This window comes from Symphalangus syndactylus, chromosome 19, assembly GCF_028878055.3.
Source record: "Symphalangus syndactylus isolate Jambi chromosome 19, NHGRI_mSymSyn1-v2.1_pri, whole genome shotgun sequence".
Lineage (NCBI taxonomy): Eukaryota > Metazoa > Chordata > Mammalia > Primates > Hylobatidae > Symphalangus > Symphalangus syndactylus.
This window is the reverse complement of record NC_072434.2, coordinates 21,276,252-21,294,794: the sequence shown is the minus strand read 5'-3', so window position 1 is coordinate 21,294,794 and position 18,543 is coordinate 21,276,252. Positions and strand designations below refer to the sequence as shown.

Here is an 18,543-nt window from a genome sequence, read left to right as displayed (position 1 = left end):
ATGCAACCTCAGAAACAAAGACCCTTCCTCCAACTTAAACTGTTCCATTCTCCAGAAACAGAGGTCCCTCTGCTGAGGTTTTCTGCCCTCTAAGAACTGTGGTTCTTCACTCCAGAGTTGCAGCCCCGGGTCAGTGGCATTGGGCAGCCAGAGTAATAGGGGCAGATGGGCTGTCCAGTTACCCAAAGTGCGTTGACCTGTGGGCCGAAAATAGTAGGGGCAGCCTGCATTGCTGGGGGGCTTGGGAAAGGACTATTCCTAGGACTCAAAGCACCACCCAGACCTGTTTAAAGGCAGTGAGAGAGAGGAGGAGGAGTTCAGGAGTGCAAACCTCTCCCTTAACATCCTAAAAACTGAGGCCTGGAAAGATAGGCTTAAGAGAACACATGTGACCTGGATCTGTATGTGCGGCTCAGTCACATCGAACTGCCCAAACACTAGAGACTACTGCTCTGTGGTCCCAAGTCATCTTAGTTCAGCACTTTAGGAGGCTTAAAAAAAATGCTGCTGTTGTTTTTGTCGCTTAAGGAAACTGCAGATATAATTTGTCCATCTCTAAAATGTAGGCTTCCCAGTTTGCCCAGTTCACATTGGGATTGGGACCCAACCATAGACACTTAGCCCCTTCCAGGAGCCAAGAGTGAGTACTGGAGGAAGCAAGGGTGAGGGCAGCAGGCTAATTCCCCCACAAGGCTCCTTTCTCTGGAACCAGGAGACTGAAGTTACCAGGAGGACCTCAGCGGGGAGGAACCCAATGGGAGGCCCCTGCTACTGGATCCCACTGTTTTGTTCCTAACCAGTCAGCTGAAAATGCATCCTGGATAAAGACACAGATCCTTGGGTGGCGTGAGCTGTTGTTTCTCTCCCACAATCTTCCCCCAGCAAGCACACCTCACCTAATCTGTGGTCTCCTGAATGCTGGAGAGATGTTAGGCCCCACCCCCTGAGGTTGTTAGGACATCGGAAGGTCGCACCATCCTACTTGCCTCCCGGCTATGAGCAGAAGGGTCCTGAGCCAACCTGTGGCAATATGTACTCCTATCGGACCTTCGTTTCCCACCACACCCCTCCACGGACCTTGTTTTAGGCAATGCACTGACCCATGCTCCGATTTTTAGAAATTTCTAAAAGCCTGGAAAGGAGCCAGGAGGAGGCTGGGAGGAAGCCCTTGATGGAGAAGGTTCTGCTCAGGCCTCCCCAACTCCTTACCCACCCGTGCCCCAGAGAGAAGTGGCTCGCTGGTCACACCCCCTCCTGCCAGTGCGGCGCGAGTAAGAGCGCCCAAGAGACCGCAGCTGGCATCCCAGGGGTTAATTCCGGAGCAGCCCAGGTGGAGGTCGCGCCCCCAGCCCCGTTGGCACCTCCAGGCTTCCGAGGCCACCGGAACGGAGGAGGCTGCGGTGGCTCTTTGTCTACCTGCTCTGGGTGTTAAAGAGCCCGCTCGCAGACAGCACCGCCGGGGCTCGGGACAGAAGTCAGCGGCGGGGAAATGGGGCTCTGTCACTTTAAGTACAGCTGGAGCCGTAAGTACAGGCCCGGGTGGTGGGGAGAAAAGGGAGCGGAGGGCAGGCGAGGGTTCGGTTTCCGACCTTCCGCGTGGCCCACAGCTCATACCTTTTCGGGTGTCCCCGGGTGTCGGGCGAGAGCCGTCCTGGGGGGCGCTGAGTGCCCACCCGGTGAATGGCCGCCTGAGCCGGGGAAGATGCTTCATCTGCCCCTGCCCAGATCCGGAAGAACGGTGAATTTCCCCCGCAGGTAAGCGCCCCCACCCCCCCGGCCTCACCGCCAGACCGCAGAGCTGGGGTCGGGTTTGTGGCACCCCCCGCCCAGCCGCAGCCCCCCAGTTCCGCCGCAGCTGCAGTCTCAGGGGCAGTGGGTGTGGGGTCCGCAAGAAGGAGGGTCTTGGCCGCGCTCGCTTTTCCGCCAGAGAGAGGAGTGCCTGCGCCGCCGGAGCCTCCGAGCTCCTGGACGTTTGGCTTATGGGCATTTGGGGCTGGGAGTGGATGTGTGGAGGGCTCTAGGGAGTGGAAAGGGAAGGAAAGGAGCTTAGGCGCCCTGGAGACCTGGACCGAGCTGAGACAATAGCGCAACTTGATTGAACTTCGATGGTTGCGGCTGTGGCTCGTGGGGGCCCGGGCTGTGAGGGTCGGGGGTCGTGGGGACCAGGAGGGTGGAAGGAGGAGGGGCTTGCAGCCTCAGGCCGGCCCTGCCAAGGTCACCCTAGTTCCGGAAGCTCCGGGGGTCGTCCTGGGGTGAAAGGAGGTGGTGGGAGGCGGAAGGATGAAACGGGGGAGGGAGGGGACGTTGAATTTGTGACCGTACTGCTGGCTGGATCCTTCCAAGAGAGAGTGAAGCCTGGTGCTCTTTTCACCCTGAAGGGGTGAAAAATCGGAGAGCCGGGTAATTGGGGGAGATGCACAGTGAGGGACTGGTCTTGTAAGGTGAGGGCAAGGCACAGAGGCTCCTTCATAAAGGGGAAGTGAGTGGAACCACAGCTGGCCCTGGGACTCTCTGAGCTGACTTGGAAACTGCACTTCCAAGGGAGAATTAGGAAATTCCACCGGCCTGAGAAAGGGGGCTGGGGTTTCTGGGTTTTTTTAGGGGGGTGGGCAGGGGAGGCTTCCCACCTCACTATTCTCACCCCATATACACACTCCTTCCCCTCAGCCTCCCGCAGACCTGGGAAGTTGGAGTTTGGGCCCTATGCCTGGTGCTGTGGCCACTCCCACCTCAAATCTCAGGCAGCCCAGACCTGCACCCTGTAACATGCTCCCGCTTCCTCATATTGCTCGAAGGGAGCCCCAAGTACCCTCCAGGGGCTCAACTGCAACTGTGCACACAAAGGTCTAGGGTAAAAGCAAAGAATTGGGCAAGGCCTGAAAAGAGAGGCATCTTCTGCTTCCGTTCCTGCTCCGCCAGACCATGGGCACCAGGAGCCCCTTGGAAGCCAGAGGCCCGCTGACCCCAAACTTTTTCCCCTACCACAGTATGACAGAATGCAGCCCTGAAGCCCCCCTGGAATGTGACTTGGGTCCTTGAGGTCACTTTGCCAAAATGACTGGTAGGTATGGTGGTGTCATAAAAGGAACCAGTTTATGAGCAGAGAATAGACCCATGTAGGGACCTCTTACTTCAGGTGAGATCCTGGGCTGAGTCCTGGACAGCTCACTGGGCCCTGGAGACGGTGAAGGGAAGGAACTGTTCATAACCTCCTCTCCTCCCTCCACCTCTGCCACCCCAACTAGAGCCTACTTCGGATCCACATAGAGTGTGCCCAAGGAAAATTATAATTGCCACCAAAACAATATTTGCACTGCTTCTACTCTTAAATTCTTTGCTTCTCCAATGCCTGGAGGGTGTGCAAGTCCTCTAAGTGACCCCAATGCCCTTTCTCTGATCCTATCACTCTTTCCTTCCTACTCAACAGCCTTTTCTAGGCTACCTCATTCTTTCTTTTGAATTCAAATTCTCCCTGCCTCCTTCCTCTACCCAACTCCATCTCAGGGGAGCCTGCCCTTATAAAGAGCTTAGTGCCCTATCCTGGGGCCATAGCTATTGAATACTCACCTAGCTCCTTACCAGAAACAGACTTCTGGGCAGGTGTGCCAGGGCGGGTACCTGTCTGCCATAGCCCAGGTTGAGGAGCAGGTCATGTTACACCTACCCAGCCTACTAGGGTGGAGCTGGGTTAGGCCTGTGGTTTCGTTTCCATCCAAGCCCAAGACTTTCAGGCCAATTGCTATTGGTAGGCAAGGAGACAGGGGATGTTGTAAAGTGGAGGTCATTCCTCGAATTGCCACACTTCACATATAAAATTTAACTAGCCTGGCTCCAATTCACAGAGGGGGAGCTTAGCCCAAGCGTTTGCTCTGGGGAGGGCTCAAAACTTTCCCTGTAAATGATGTTTGGCTGAGGCCAGCAGGGATCAAAGAGATGCTTACCCTCCAGGACCAGGTTTCCCTTAAACTCCAAAGGAGGCAGCACTGGGAAGATGTGAGGGTATTTGGGTGAATGACTTAATTGGCCCTCAGGTATCTCCATGACCAGCTTTTGATGACTGAGCTGTGATCAGTCCATGGCCTCTTCATTGTTTCAGAGCAGATGTCTTTCTTCTCTGGATGCCTGGGATTCTTCCGTCTATCATGGAAGGCTGTGCCCACAAGCACTGTTCTTGCATATCTCAAACATTATGGTCTCTCCTGGAGACTCCTCTTCCTGTTCCAGCAAACACTGTTCAGTGTCTTCCAAGCGTGAAGTCCAGGCATCTGTCCCATTCAGCACTCCTAGACTCCCTCCTGGAAAGAACCCTTAGCTAGAGCCTGGGGATCAGTGGGAACAAGACTCGCTCACTACAGTTGCCTCACTCAACCCACAGAGACTCCCTGGGGCAGAGGGCTTCGGCTTGGCACTAACTTAGCCTCTGTGAGAGGACAGAATGCCTAGGGACAGCCAAGCCAATGAGCTGCTTCTCGTTAGAGGGTTTTATGGGGCTAGGCATGCACACCACAGGCAAACCACACTTGTTGGATTAACCTCTTCCTGCAAAACCCCTGCCCTGAGCTTGGGAGGAATGAGGGAGGGACTTAATGAATGGAAGGCATCTTAATAGGGGGGACAGTCCGTGTCTAACATCTCAGCTAATCACCTTTTCTCATTTTAACATGAGGCTGTAAAACACAACCTGTGCTAAGTGCTTTGTATCCATTTTTTCATTTAATCTTCACAACAACCATATGAGGTATATATTATTATCATCCCATTTCACAGATGAAGAAACTGAGGCACAGGGAGGTTAAGTAAACATACTAAAGATCACAGTAGTGGGATTTGTCCTCATACCTATGTCTGTCTGACTCTAAAGCCAACCCCTAACTACTATGCTATAAGGAGACTATTCTTACCAATACCAGTTGAGGCCCCAGGAATACTAAATGCTGAAGATGCAGATGTTGAGAGTAATTGGAGGCCTCAGCGAAGGTTTAGAGTTGGCCTGGGACTGTAGTTGGAATGAAGTGAAAATTATAATTGCCACTCAACCAGTGGGGAGTGGGAAGATTACTAAACTTGGAGTCAGCTGACCTGATTTAGAACGCACTCCACTACTAATTAGCTTTGTGACCTTACAGAGATTGCATAGCCTCTAGCCTCAGTTTTCCTCTCTATAAAATGAGTATAGCTCCTGATTGATCTACCTTACTGGGATGTAATGACAATGAGAATATATGAAGAGCAGAATGCTTTAAACATGTGGGCTTTGATAAGTGAAATTATGACCACGTGAAGTCATTCCCAGAAGCAAGAGTCTCTCCCAAATTCTTTAGATTTTTTTTAGCATCTTCTGTCTTACTAGGACTCTAATGAGGATGCCTATGAGTATAATACATGGAACAGTTCGCAGCTTAGAATATATCTCTGATTTTTACTTAAATTCTTCATTGCCCATCTTCAGGTTTCTATTCAGTCCAAATTATATGCTAATGAGGATATTTATACATTCCTGGTTCGGATAGCAATTTCCATAAAAATAGACCACTTTTTAAAACTTAAAAGATGATTTTTTTTTTTTTTGAGATGGAGTTTCGAGCCCAGGCTGGAGTGCAATGGCGTGATCTCAGCTCACCGCAACCTCTGCCTCCCAGATTCAAGTGATTCTCCTGCCTCAGCCTCCCGAGTAGCTGGGATTACAGGCATGTGCCACCATGCCCAACTAATTTTGTATTTTTAGTAGAGACGGGATTTCTCTATGTTGGTCAGGCTGGTCTCGAACTTCTGACCTCAGGTGATCCACTCACCTCAGCCTCCCAAACTGCTGGGATTACAGGCGTGAGCCACCACGCCTGGTCAAAAGATGATTTTTTAAAAAGCAATTTTGTTAATTTAACCTTTCCTCTCTGACAACTTTGTGCCAGCCACTATGCTGGGTGCTGGAGAAACAGACAGAACCCTAAGGAGCTGCCCTTTATTTATTTATTTATTCATTCATTCATTCATTCATTCATTCAACAAACTCTAGTGAGCACTTCCCAGATGCCAGGCAAAGTTCTGGGTACTGGGGATAGAATAGTGAGCAGTAAGGCAGACCGTAGTCCCTGCATTTAGGAGCTATGTTTTCTTACAGTGAAAACAGATCAATCAATATTAGCAAATACTTTAAATATATTATTTCAAACCGTGAGAAATATGAGAGGGGATAATGCAGGACGATGCAGTCTGGTGGAGGAGGCAGAAGACAGCAAGTAACTGTGATACCAGGTCATATGTGCAGTAACTGAAAGCAAGCAAGCAGGGGCCATACTCTGAGTGGTCCTGGAGAGCTTCCTAGAGGAGGCAGCATATTCTTTAGGGCTTTGAAGGGAAACTAAGAGTTTTCCAGAGGGACAAGAGCTTATTTGAGGAAAGAGGGGGAAGTTTTTCCCAATTGAGAGGTTCTGTGTCATCTTCCAACTTCTCTGCCTAGACCCACCATCACTGTGCCTTCATCAGTCACACAGACTTCAAATGTAAGACAGAATCCTCTGAGACAAACAACTGAATGAGTTTTTCACTGCTATCTGGAGGAATCCTATCTGGAGGTCTTTGATAGGGCCACTGGCTTGTTTCCTCTGGACCTGGGTATCAGTGTCAGCTCACGTTTAGTTCATGGAATAATAGACTGTCCTTAGGCTGTCCTTGCCCTTGCTGCTGAAGCAGAATCAAATAATTCTACACTTGTGGAGCATGTGTAGGCTGTGAGAATTCATCCTCAGCCTAACTTTCTTGGGATGCTTCAGGAATTTCCTAGAAATGTTCAATTCTTGGACGTTTACATCTTAGGAAGCCTTTATCCCATAAAGGCTCTGACTCATGATTGGGTAAGAAATATTGAAAATGAAAGAATATCAAATATCCCTCCCACACATATGCATACGTACACACATACACAACAGTCTGGCCACTGGTCCTTAAGTATTGAGCATAATCAAGGAATGCTTGATGTAACCCATGGACTTACAAAGGATATAGCAAGTATGAATTTCCTCATGAACCAGTTTTCCACTTAGCGTATTGTTGCAGGTGCCATTTGAATAATGGATGAGTTATTCAAAAGAGGGGAGAAGAGGATAGTTGTGTACCCACCTCTGATTTCCTGGGTACTGAGCTGGGTGCTTTACAGGTGTTTTCTTTGTTATCTTATTTACTCTGCCAGCTACCCTGAAAGGCTGATTGTGACATGACCATTTTTCTGATGTGCACATATGTTCAGGGAGGGAAAGTGCCTGTCCTAAGTCAGTCAGTAAGTAGTGGAGCAGAAATTCAAACCCAGCTCTGGCTGGCTATACAGCCATTGCTCCCTAGACCAAATGTAAATCTAAAGAGCTGGGTACTTTCTACAAGCTTGAAAATCAAGTTCCCTTTTGGGATGGTCATTTCCTATAAAGAAGAGCTGCTAATGAGGTTCCCCAGCCTCTAGGGAAGTTAATTTTATTGTATTTATTTATTTATTTATTTATTTATTTTGAGAGGGTCTGGCTTTGTCACTCATGTTAGAGTTCAGTGGCACAATCTTCGCTCATTGCCATCTCTGCCTCCCAGCCTTAAGCAATCCTCCCACGTCAGCCTCCAAGTAGCTGGGACTGCAGGTGCATGCCACCATGCTCAGCTAATTTTTTTTGTAGAGGCAGGGTTTCGCCATGTTGTCCAGGCTGTTCTCTAACTCCTGGGCTCAAGCAATCCACCCACCTCAGCCTCCCAAACTGCTGGGGCTACAGGTGTGAGCCACCATGCCTAGCCTTGCTTTTAGACATATCTATATATATTTTCCCCATATTTACTCATCATATGGTGATAGTTTTGTCCAATTATAAGTTTCTAGGGGCCAGGGGATTTTATCCAAGTGCTGCATATGTGGAACTTAGTAATGATCTTTTGATAATGACAAAAAATAGCGATAGGATACCATTGTAAGAGCTAATATAGCACTACAGCTTTGGACATACCATATTTATGCTGTATCATGTCACACACAGAGCCCTTAAGATTAGGTTAAATCATGTCACCTGAAACATAACAGGTACATAAAATGTTAACAAATCCACCAGCAAGTATTTATTCATTGTCTACTATGTGCCAAGAAATTCTGTTAATCACTAAAAACATAACAAAAGACAACCTATTCCCATTCCATACTATGATTAATTTGTAATAGAATTGGGTATTTAACAGTTATTGGGGAATAACAGTAGCTGGAAATAGGAAGCAAGCAAGTCAGAAATGTAAAGGAAGATTTATGCCCAGGTCAAGGAGCAGCACATTAGGAGGGCAGTAAGTGTGGGAAACTCATGGAAGTTCAAATGTAGACTGCATCGAAATCTGGAGAGAATGACCAGGTGCAGTGTCTCATGCCTGTAATCCCAGCACTTTGGGAGGCTGAGGCAGGTGGATCGCTTGAGCCTAGGAGTTCAAGACCAGCCTGGGAAACATGGGGAAACCTCCATCTCTACAAAAAAATACAAAAAAAATTAGCCAAGCCTGGTGGCACATGCCTGTAGTTCCAGCTACTCGGGAGGCTGAGATGGGAGGGTTGCTTGAGCCCAGGAGGTCGAGGCTGCAGTGAGCTCCAATCATGCCAATGCACTCCAGCCTCTGTGACCCTGTCTCAAAAAAATAAAAATGAAGAAATTTGGAGACACTATTCAGGAAGAAGGGAGACTTTCAGGTATGAAGGAAGAAGGAGAAGAGCCCTGGGCCTGAGATAAATCTTGAAGAGAATTGATGGGGCAGTGGATCAATAGGTAATGTATAAAGAAATTGGAACATATGGCCCATCCCACTCTGTCATCTTCACTGTCCTCCTGGGCCCCCATTCTCATGGCTGTGCAGGCAGTTGCCCCAGTGCACACACACACGGTCCTGCCTGTGTGGGTGTGTGCGTGTGTGAAAGTGTTATTTTTCAGGCTTGGAACATTTTCCCATGGATTATTTTAAATTCTTCTATAAGACTGTACAGACTATCAAGTTTTGATTTTGGTGATCTGCCAACTGTACGATTTTAAAAATAGGTTTTTAACAGCTTTAAAACAGAAGTAGTATTTCTGCCAGTGGGTGGAATTGTGGCTCAAAGGCCCTGAAGGAGAACACATACTTGGGATTTATTCCTGGGTGCCATGGGTTTCTGGAATTTTGCCCCTAGACACAGTGGCGAAGACAGCAGAGGGTGTTCCAGGGTACACATCCTAGACCTTGCTCCTATTTATTCCCTCTGATACGTGGTTGAAAAGCAGTGCTTGAGTGGTTAATCAGATCCGTGGAAATGGATGCCTCACTCTTGTCTGGAAAAAGTTCCCTAATGAAATCTCTTGTTTACATTATGCTGTACATTCATGTTCTGGAAGTTTTGCCATTTCTTCCCATTTCCTATATTATATGTATTTGGTGCCCATAACTGATACTGTTTTTCCCCCATTTAAGCTTCTGTCTTCATAAATTCTAGGTAAACATCCTTGTAGTTTCCAGGCCCTGGGTTGCCAACTCAGATTCCCATGCCTGCTGTCACTGAGTGCTTATCCTGGGATCCTTCTTCCAGAACCCAGAGCTCCTTATGGCAACCCCACCGGAGTGGGTCCCCAATATATGAGATTCATGCCAAACAACTTTGCAGACACCTTCTAGGCTAGTGTTGAGCTGACCCTGGGGAAGATTGTAGATTGCCTTTCCCTGGAAAGGCGGCTCTCTGAGTGAGAAAAAGACTACTCTTCTCAGTGCTCTTAATGTGTTTTGGAATTATTACCTTTGCAGTATATGAGCAGTATGTTAATTTATTAATTTTCCTTGTCCCATTATTAAAAAGGTCCTCCTCTCTCATATGAATTAAGTGTGAAGGAGGAGGTATATGTAATAACACCAGCTTTTTCACGTGGTTTATAGCAATTGCTTTCATCTTTTATGGGTGCATCTCATGTTTGCCATGATATTTCAAGTTGTTTCTTTTCTGGGGTTTTCATATGGAAATCCCTGGCAAAGCTGTGCTCCTCCAGCAATAGCATGTGTGGAGTGTTTAGAAAGGGAGATGGAATCTGGGCTGCTGCACTTCAGTTACCTCAGCAGGGAACCTACCAGCCTCCAGCAAGCTCTACCCCTGGCCTCAGAACCTCAGGGGGCAGAAGTGGCCAGTCACGTCTTCTGTCTGAGAAACTAGCCATGAGTCTCTTGCAGGAGGGAGGAAATCATTGCTTACTCATGCACAACCTGGTTTAGGAGCATTCCTGCTATCTGAAAAACTAATTCTGGGAATTTGCACAGAGCTATTCATTGTAAAAGCAGCTTTGATCCCCAGAGAGTCCACAAGACCTTGGAAAAAAATTTACTGTGCCAGGGAGACAGTGGAGCCTATAGGAGCCCCCTAAAGAAGTTGGGACTCCTGGGTTTGGTGTCTGGTTTTGACATAGTAGTCTGCTCAGGTAAGGCTCTTAGCTAGCCCATGTCCCTTTTATAAAGTTGAACTAAGACTCTCTGGCCCAGCATGGTGGTTCACGCCTGTAATCCTAGCACTTTGGGAGGCCGAGGCAGGCAGATCACTTGAGGTCAGGAGTTCGAGACCAGCCTGACCAACATGGCGAAACCCAATCTCTACTGAAAATACAAAAATTAGCCAGGCGTGGTGGCAGGTGCCTACAATCCCAGCTACTCGGGAGGCTGAGGCAGGAGAATTGCTTGAACCCAGGAGGCGGAGGTTGCAGTGAGCTGAAATCATGCCACTGCACTCCAGCCTGGGCAACAGAGTGAGACTCCATTTCAAAAAAAGAAAAAGACTCTCTCTAACTGAGAACAATTCTACCAGTGAAATAATGTCATAAAGTTAAATATGCTGTCCATGTGATTTCAGCCCAATGATTCAGCAATAATGATTATTAGCCTCACTTCCTCATCCCCATTTAGCAAAAAAATTCAGAGGTGAAGCAAAGAGAAATATATTGAAAAGCAGCAAAAGTCAGAAGGGGAGCTGTGATGATGTCTTCAGCCTTGTGAATTTCACTTTTGTCTTTCCAAAATGGTTCTGGGCATCAGATAGAGAACGGCCCTTGCACCAACTTGCTCACTATTCCCTCTGACTGTGTGCCTTCTGCACACGGAGTACAGGTTGCCAACAGGCTGCTCTCAAGTGTGCCTGCATCCTTCTCCACCAATCAAGTTGAATGCTTTCCTAGAATTGCATTTGCTCCCAAACCTGTTTATGCCAGTTGAACTTGGATAATTATTACATAAATTGATGAAATATGACCATAAAAAGAAAGTTGTTTCCATAAAGACTATATTGGAATTTCAAAAGGGAAATTGCTAGCCTGGGCAACATGGCAAGACCCAGTCTCTCCAGAAAAGAAAAAGCAAAATTAGCCAGGCATGGTGACACATACCTGTGGTCCCGGCTACTCAGGAGGCTGAGGTTGGAGGGTCACTTGAGCCTAGGACGTCGAGGCTGCTGCATTGAGCCATGTTCATGCCACTGCACTCCAGCTGAGCAACAGAGCAATTCTGTCTCCAAAATGAAAAGAAAAGAAAAGAAAAGAAAAGAAAAGAAAAGAAAAGAAAAGAAAGAAAAGGCATATTGCTGAGTTATATGTAGGACTTGAAAGGTTAGAGGAGATTATAAAACTCTGGAGGATTTTGCTTTCAGATTGCTTTATGTTGTTAAAATTTTGCTCCACCTTAAAGAAACTGACATTAGACTTGATAATGCACTGTAGGTATGGGTGTGAAGACTCAAGTTGGAAAAGCAGAAGTGTATCACGAAAAATTCTATTCATCCTAGTACTTTGAATGACACTGAGGTTCACTGGCAACTTTCTGTGTAATTTTTTATAACAAAGACCTACTGCTGCAAGGATTTTACATGTAATGAGTGCCTAAGGAAGGTAGGAAAAACCCTTCCCCGGAAGTCTCCCAAAGCAGAAAAACACCCATCTGCGTGGATGACTTGGTGCATCAGTGATTGGGGAGAAATGACTGAGATAAACTGTTCATGGCATGAGAGTTGACCAAGTCAGGGTGGGGAGTGGAGGAAGAGGGGCAGGTGGACTTGGTGCCTCTGCCTCCCTTTCAAACAGAGCAGCCCTGTGTTTACCTGTTTCATAAATAGAGGACTTCTGGTTAAAATGTTAGTAAAAACGATTGCTCTTCTTAAAAAAGGGCTTGCAAGCCACCAGATTAGGTCTTTTCTATGTCTTTCTTTCTCCAAATCTGTATGAGATCTAAATAAGCTCTCCCCAAGTCAGACAGAGGACATATTTTTAGTGCCCAAGTCATAGCTTGTGTTTACTGATTTTCAACTCTTTGGAGTAATAATTGATGAAATTTGTATTTACACCTACCACTTGGTTGATGCCCAGAGGGGCTGTCACCTCCCAATCTCAGAAAGGCAGGCAGGAATTTTTGGCCTGCCTGCCTTTCTGAGATTGGAGGAGGGCTGGAGGGTGGGGTGAAGTTGTGAGGACCCCTTTTCTAAATTGAGAAGTGGTCTGGATCCACCCTGTATCAGAACAGGATGGAAGAAAGAGCAGGATGTTTTTATTTCTGTCTATTGCCTGAAGGCATCTCCTCTAGAAACAAAACCAGTTTGATTTTGATTAACTTTCTCTTCTTTTAATTTCAATCTTCCTTCTCTAGACTTCTTTAAGGATTATGCCAAAAGTCCTAGACTGATCATAAAGCCTCAGAACAGGAATTTCACTCATAGTTGCCCAAGAAAAGCATGTTAATACCAAAAGTAATTTCCTAGCCAGTCATTTCCTGTGTTCTCAAAATTGTTATTTTTCTCTAAGATATGTATCTTTAGATAACAAAAACTGTTCTGCCTCTCAACCTGGGGGAGGTGACGTGGCAAGAGGCATCTTGAGGAAAGCGTATGTAAAAGAACGTCAGAGAAGCCAGGAAAAGGATCGATGTCCTGTTAAGTATATGTTTGATATCCAGCCCAGGTTGGAGCACATTTTTAGCACTGAAGAGATAAAGCACCTAAAAATCTAATGCTGACTTTGTCACTGATTTGTTCCACGACTGAGGGCAAATCTTCCAGCCTTAGTTTCCCCCCTTTGAAGAAGAATGAAGTTCACTGGCAGTTGAGAGGCACATAATGGGTATGAGACAGTTCAGAGAGAATGGAATTTTGTCTGAATGGAAAGTGCATCAGTAAGGATTTGCTACAGAAATATGGCAATCCAATCTCACGGGGTGTTGAAAGCAATAACCGGTTACAAAAATTGTCAGGTATTAATATTTGCAAAGCACTATAGATATTTCAATACCTGATTCTGTAAAAACTGAGTAGAACATCTGCCTTTCAAAAATGTTTGGTAAAGCTGGCATTTACAGGTTAAGGTTTGAGAAGTTTAAATCCTTTCAGTTCCCTGTTATTCTTTCCTCCATTCATTCTTCATCGGTAAGTGGGCAGGATGTTATGCCTGGGGCATGTCATGAGTGGCTTTTTTACCTTGCCTGAACACCTGTGTATGGTTTGTTTCTCTGGAATAAGATCTTTACTTCATCCACTTATTGTTTAAGAATTAAGATTCCTTTTTCTTTTCATTCTTTTTTTGTTCAAAGCTTTGTAATAGGTGAGAGATGTGCTTACTTTCACATGCATGGAAAACTCACCCGTAAAAACGAAGGTCTTTCACAATGCATTAGCTGGGTTTTCTCTCCAGTGCTGACCTTCGACCTCCATGCACAATGTGGTATTCAGCTGTCCTGTTCTCTGAAGTGAAAACCTTCAGAGCCCTAAACAAAGATATTTCACCAAGAGTAAGCAGTCCATGAACTAAATGACTTAAGATAAGAAGGCAGTTAATTCTGAAATAAAGATGAAGGCAAGAGGTCTATAAAAATTACAAAGCCCTCCAAGGCCGGATCACTGATCCCCCCCATGGTGAGGGTGACAACTCAACCTTCCTTAAGACCCGAATTAAAGAGACAAGTGAACTTTCTATTCCACGGAATTTCTAAATGGATTTCTTTGGATAAACCTGCCCAGTGTTCCTTGGTAGTATTAATAAAAAGAGTAGAGAATCTTAGTGGGGGAGGAAGCTATTCAGAATGTATGAATTAAGAGGGCCTCTTGGGAGCACTTCTTTTGAAATCCTTAACAAGCACTCTTATTCTAAAGATCTCAAGCCCATTTATGGGCTGGTTGGCAAGAAAGAAAACTTCACAAATAACACATGGTCGCAGTCATCACCTTAGACAAAGTGCTAAGAAGGTAACGGATTACAGCTTTGCCTTTTTTTTTTTTAATTGCCCTGTAGAAATGTAAAGAAAGACTTAGGCTTAGGAACAAGCTTTGGGTGTTTAATTGTAAGGTTCGTTGAGGAGAAGGAGACAGAGAGGCGAAGTAGGGAAAAGTCATAATTTGGTTTACACACAAAAAAATCATTTCTAAGGACTGTGTTCAGAATGTTTGTCTGCCAATTGTGCAAAGACATCCAGATTACCATGGTGTGAGGAAACTGTTCTTTACTGCATCTACCTCACAGTGGTAACTTGCAAATTTTTCCCCCATGAAGCTTTATTTTTGGAGACCACTGTAATTTACTTGTTGGGACCTATTATTAACTGCTAGTTTTGCGCTGTTATTGGAAATCTTTACATTAGGAAAGAATGTAGGGGTTGTTTTGGGGGGAAAGAGGGGCTCAAATTAAAGGTTACCTTGTATAGTATCTCAGCTCTGTCTGGGATCCGAGAATGAATTAGAAACTCACATCCCCCAAGCAAAGAAAGCTTTGGAAGGAAGCTTCTCAAAGGAAACTTCTCTAAGGAAGAGCACTCACATATCTTAGAAGTGGCTTTTCAGAGAAAAAACTATCACATAAATACTTTTAAAATGGTTTATTTTGGAGCCGCTGTGGCATACATACTGCAGTTTATCCTAGGAGACAGGATTGATGAGCCCCTATAAGAACTACATTGCATATTTCATAAATGTAAAAAGCAGAGGCAATTGTGCTGTATTAAATTTCAGCCCATAATTGGGTAACTAGAGAAGCCCCCTATTTAATTAAATTCCACTATCCACTGTATGATAGGAAAATTTGGTGACCTTATGTTTGACTACTGTCTGGGATTGAAGAGTGGTTAAAGTCTTCAATCTAGATACAGTGTATCTAAAGATACACTATAAGAATGTATAGTGTATCTTTCAAATGTCCTTATTAGAGAAACGGATTGAGTGTAATGTTTTACCTTAATAGTGCTTCTCCAGTGATTCCTTCAAAATGACAGTGCTCAACTCAAACACCGTGTGTTTTCATTGGCTAGGATAAATGTTTTCCACAGAAATGACAAGGCTTCAGGCTCTCAAGAAGCTCTTATCGTGAGAGGTCAAACAATTTTACATACAAACAATTCCACAGCACATTCTGCATCCTCCTTGCAATTTTTAAGCTGTGCTAGGCAAACTCCACATAGGAGGACATTCCAGAAACACACTGGGGGTTACATAAAGGCCTGGCTTCTGTTTGGTGGGTAAATGTGCATATGATTATTGTTGTTACATGAAAGAAGGGACCAATGAAGTCCTGATGTGACTTTCCCAACTACAGAAACCCAAGAAAATTCTTTGCCAGAAGTAGATACATTGTCATTCTGATGGCAGATGACTACCCAAAGAAGGGGAAAGTGAAGGAAAGCTGGAATCTGGGAACTCGCAATGGGATAAAGTTGCTTTGAAGAAAGCACTTAGCAAATGTTGTTTTTCCATATTGCCTTCTTTCCCGCCACAGACCCTAAGATTCTCTAATCACGTCTGTTCTGGGGAAGATATTTTAATATAACACTTGATTCGTTCAACAAGTATTTATTGAGAATCTACTCTGTGCCAGACCCTTCCACCCAACCTCTCATACCCTGTACAGGAAGATACTCTGCCATCATGTTTGTCAATGGGACAGGACTCCCAAGGGAATAGGTAGAAGAGGAACACCAGTAAGTCAAGAGCCACATATAATGAAAGACCAAAGTGTAAAAGTTAGGCAGAGGAAGAAGAAGGAATCGGGATAAGCAGGAACAGAAACAGAATGCTGTCACTGAGGCTGACGGAAGAATTTCAAGGAGTGACTGACAGTGTTAAATGCAACGCAGAAGTCAGAAAGGATGAAAAAGTCCTAGTTGAATTAGCAATACAGAGATCTTTGGTAACCCTTGCCAAAGAGATTTCAGTGAAGCAGTGGAAATGAAAGCCAAGTTCCAATGAGTGGGGGAGTAAATGTGAGGTAAGGTGGAGAGGCGATGAGTGTAATAGTTGAAAGGAGAGACAGCTGGTAGCCTACAAATGCAGGCGAAAAGTTCTCTCCATGTGGCTCATGAGTGATGAGGCAGCAGGATCAAACTAGACATAACTATCTCCTGCTGTATCTGCTTTTACCTTTTTAATTCTATGATCTATGCTAGAAAATTTTATATTTTATGTTATTTGTACCATAGGATATGATTTTATTTTGTCCTGTTATATTAACTAAATCAGTTTTTAAAAATAGGGAAATAATGCATTTCATTCAATATGTACAATGGACCCTCCCAGTAAATTAGCAATAAAGCCATATACATAATTTGTCTCAAACAATGGAATTATGCTACAATATTAAAGAATATGTAATATCAGGCATAATGTTCAAAAATGCCAGTCAGGAACAGAGGAATGACTTTTGATAATTTGAGATACAACTTTAGAGAAATTAGTGCCTTTAGACATCAGTAATAAGAATTCAGAGTAAAGGCAACGTGTTACTTAATACTATGCCCCAGTTGACATTTTGTACACATTTCAACATTTTTCAGCAACACTAGAAAGAATCAACAAATACTCTCTTATCTCTAAAATAACAATTAAATATTTTGCATAAAAACATTTAAAAACTTAATATCTTATTTCCCCCGCCTGGGCAACAAATTGAGGCCCCCTCTCCACAAAAAATTTAAAAATTGGCCAGGCATGGTGGCACAGGCCTGTGGTCCCAGTTACTTGCCTGAGGCAAGAGGATCACTTGAGCCCAGGAGGTCAAGGCTGCAGTGAGCCATGATTACACCACTGCACTCCAGCCTGGGCAACAGAGTGAGACTCTTGTCTCAAAAAAAAAGAAGAAAGAGAAGAAGCGGAGGAGGAGGAGGTAGAAGAGCAAGCGGAGGAGGAGGAGGTAGAAGAGCAAGAGGAGGAGGAGGAAGAGGAAGAAGATATACTTACTTTAGCTTAACTTAGTTTTTATTGTTATTTGAAAGGGCAGTAATGATCGGCTATCAACATTGCTACAGGATAGGAACTAAACTGGCTTCCATGACCAGATATAGGCTAGGAAAACTTGCATTCTTAGTTCAATTTTAGTTAGAGGCTGCAAGACAAGAATCATAGCAGTGTGGCTTGTGAGATTGGGCAATTAATGCACTTACACATTAGTTCCTTTATGTCTGGAAAGACCTGGAAGGTGAAAGTTATTAAAATAAACCTCCTCCTTATGCCTGGCGTGGAGAAGAGGCTCCTAGAAGAAAAACAGCTTTAAAAAAAAAAGTTGTGGGCCAGGCACGGTGGCTCACAGCTGTAATCTCAGCACTTTGGGAGGCTGAGGTGGGTGGATCATAAGGTCAGGAGATCGAGACCATCCTGGCCAACATGCTGAAACCCCATCTCTACTAAAAATACAAAAAAATTAGTTGGGCATGGTGGTGCATGCCTGTAATCCCAGCTACTCGGGAGGCTGAGGCAGGAGAATTGCTTGAACCAGGGAGTCAGAGGTTGCAGTGAGCTGAGGTTGCGCCATTGCACTCCAGCCTGGTGACTGAGTGAAACTCTGTCTTAAAAAAAAAAAAATTGGTGTAGGGTGGGCAGAATAGATCCAGCATGAAAAAGTTGCCACTTAACAGTTTAATTACTACTAAGGAGCAGTGATCCAAGTAACAGACTGAAAATTAGGGAAAAAAATAAACAAATATGGGCATAAAGCAGAGCCTACATAAAAATATTTAAATCTTCAGTTCTCATGTGTTTTTCTAGATTTTCTGCAGTCTGTAGCGCTATAATCATATTTTCAGACATTTAAAAAGCTTAGTTCCCTGAATGCTTCATCCTTCCTTGCTAATTCTGGAGCAAAACCATTTACCAACTCTTCATATTGTTTCACATCTCCCTACAAAATATCAACACAGGGCACAATAAGTGTCTCAGGGTCCTCTACATTTCATAACTAAACATTTGATCTCTCTGGCCAAATAGGCTGATGATGTCCTGGGTTGCTGCCAAGTAGGGAAGACTCTGCAGTCTCCTTCATAATGCCTTAAAATCCCTACTTCCTTGCTGCTTAGCTTTTTAGTCAATATTTTGCCTTCATGTGACTCAATATGTAGAAATTCTCTGCATTTTCACCCTGAAGAAAAATTCCTTCTCCAGACCAATAGGTTTTCTTCTCCAACACATCCCACATTTTTTATACTTCCTTCTCCAGGTGTCTGGAAAAGGGCAAAGAACTAATGAGCAATTCTTTTCTTTCTTTCTTTCTTTCTTTCTTTCTTTCTTTCTTTCTTTCTTTCTTT

General features: G+C 44.8%; 1 protein-coding gene across 8 annotated transcripts in view; it reads left to right on the top strand.

Moving 5' to 3' along the window:
* NAV1 (neuron navigator 1) overlaps positions 1 to 18,543 on the top strand; it is a 288,925-nt gene that overhangs the window by 200,469 nt on the left and 69,913 nt on the right. Inside the window, exon 1 of one of the 8 annotated variants that reach the window (XM_063613245.1) lies at positions 1,475 to 1,755. The exons of 6 other annotated variants lie outside the window; for them this stretch is intronic. In XM_063613245.1, coding sequence (XP_063469315.1) covers positions 1,490 to 1,755 — 266 coding nt within the window. In that variant the 5' untranslated portion in view covers positions 1,475 to 1,489. Of the gene's footprint in view, positions 1 to 1,474; positions 1,756 to 18,543 lie in introns of those variants that run through there. One more of the 8 variants, XM_063613246.1, reaches the window with a different exon arrangement.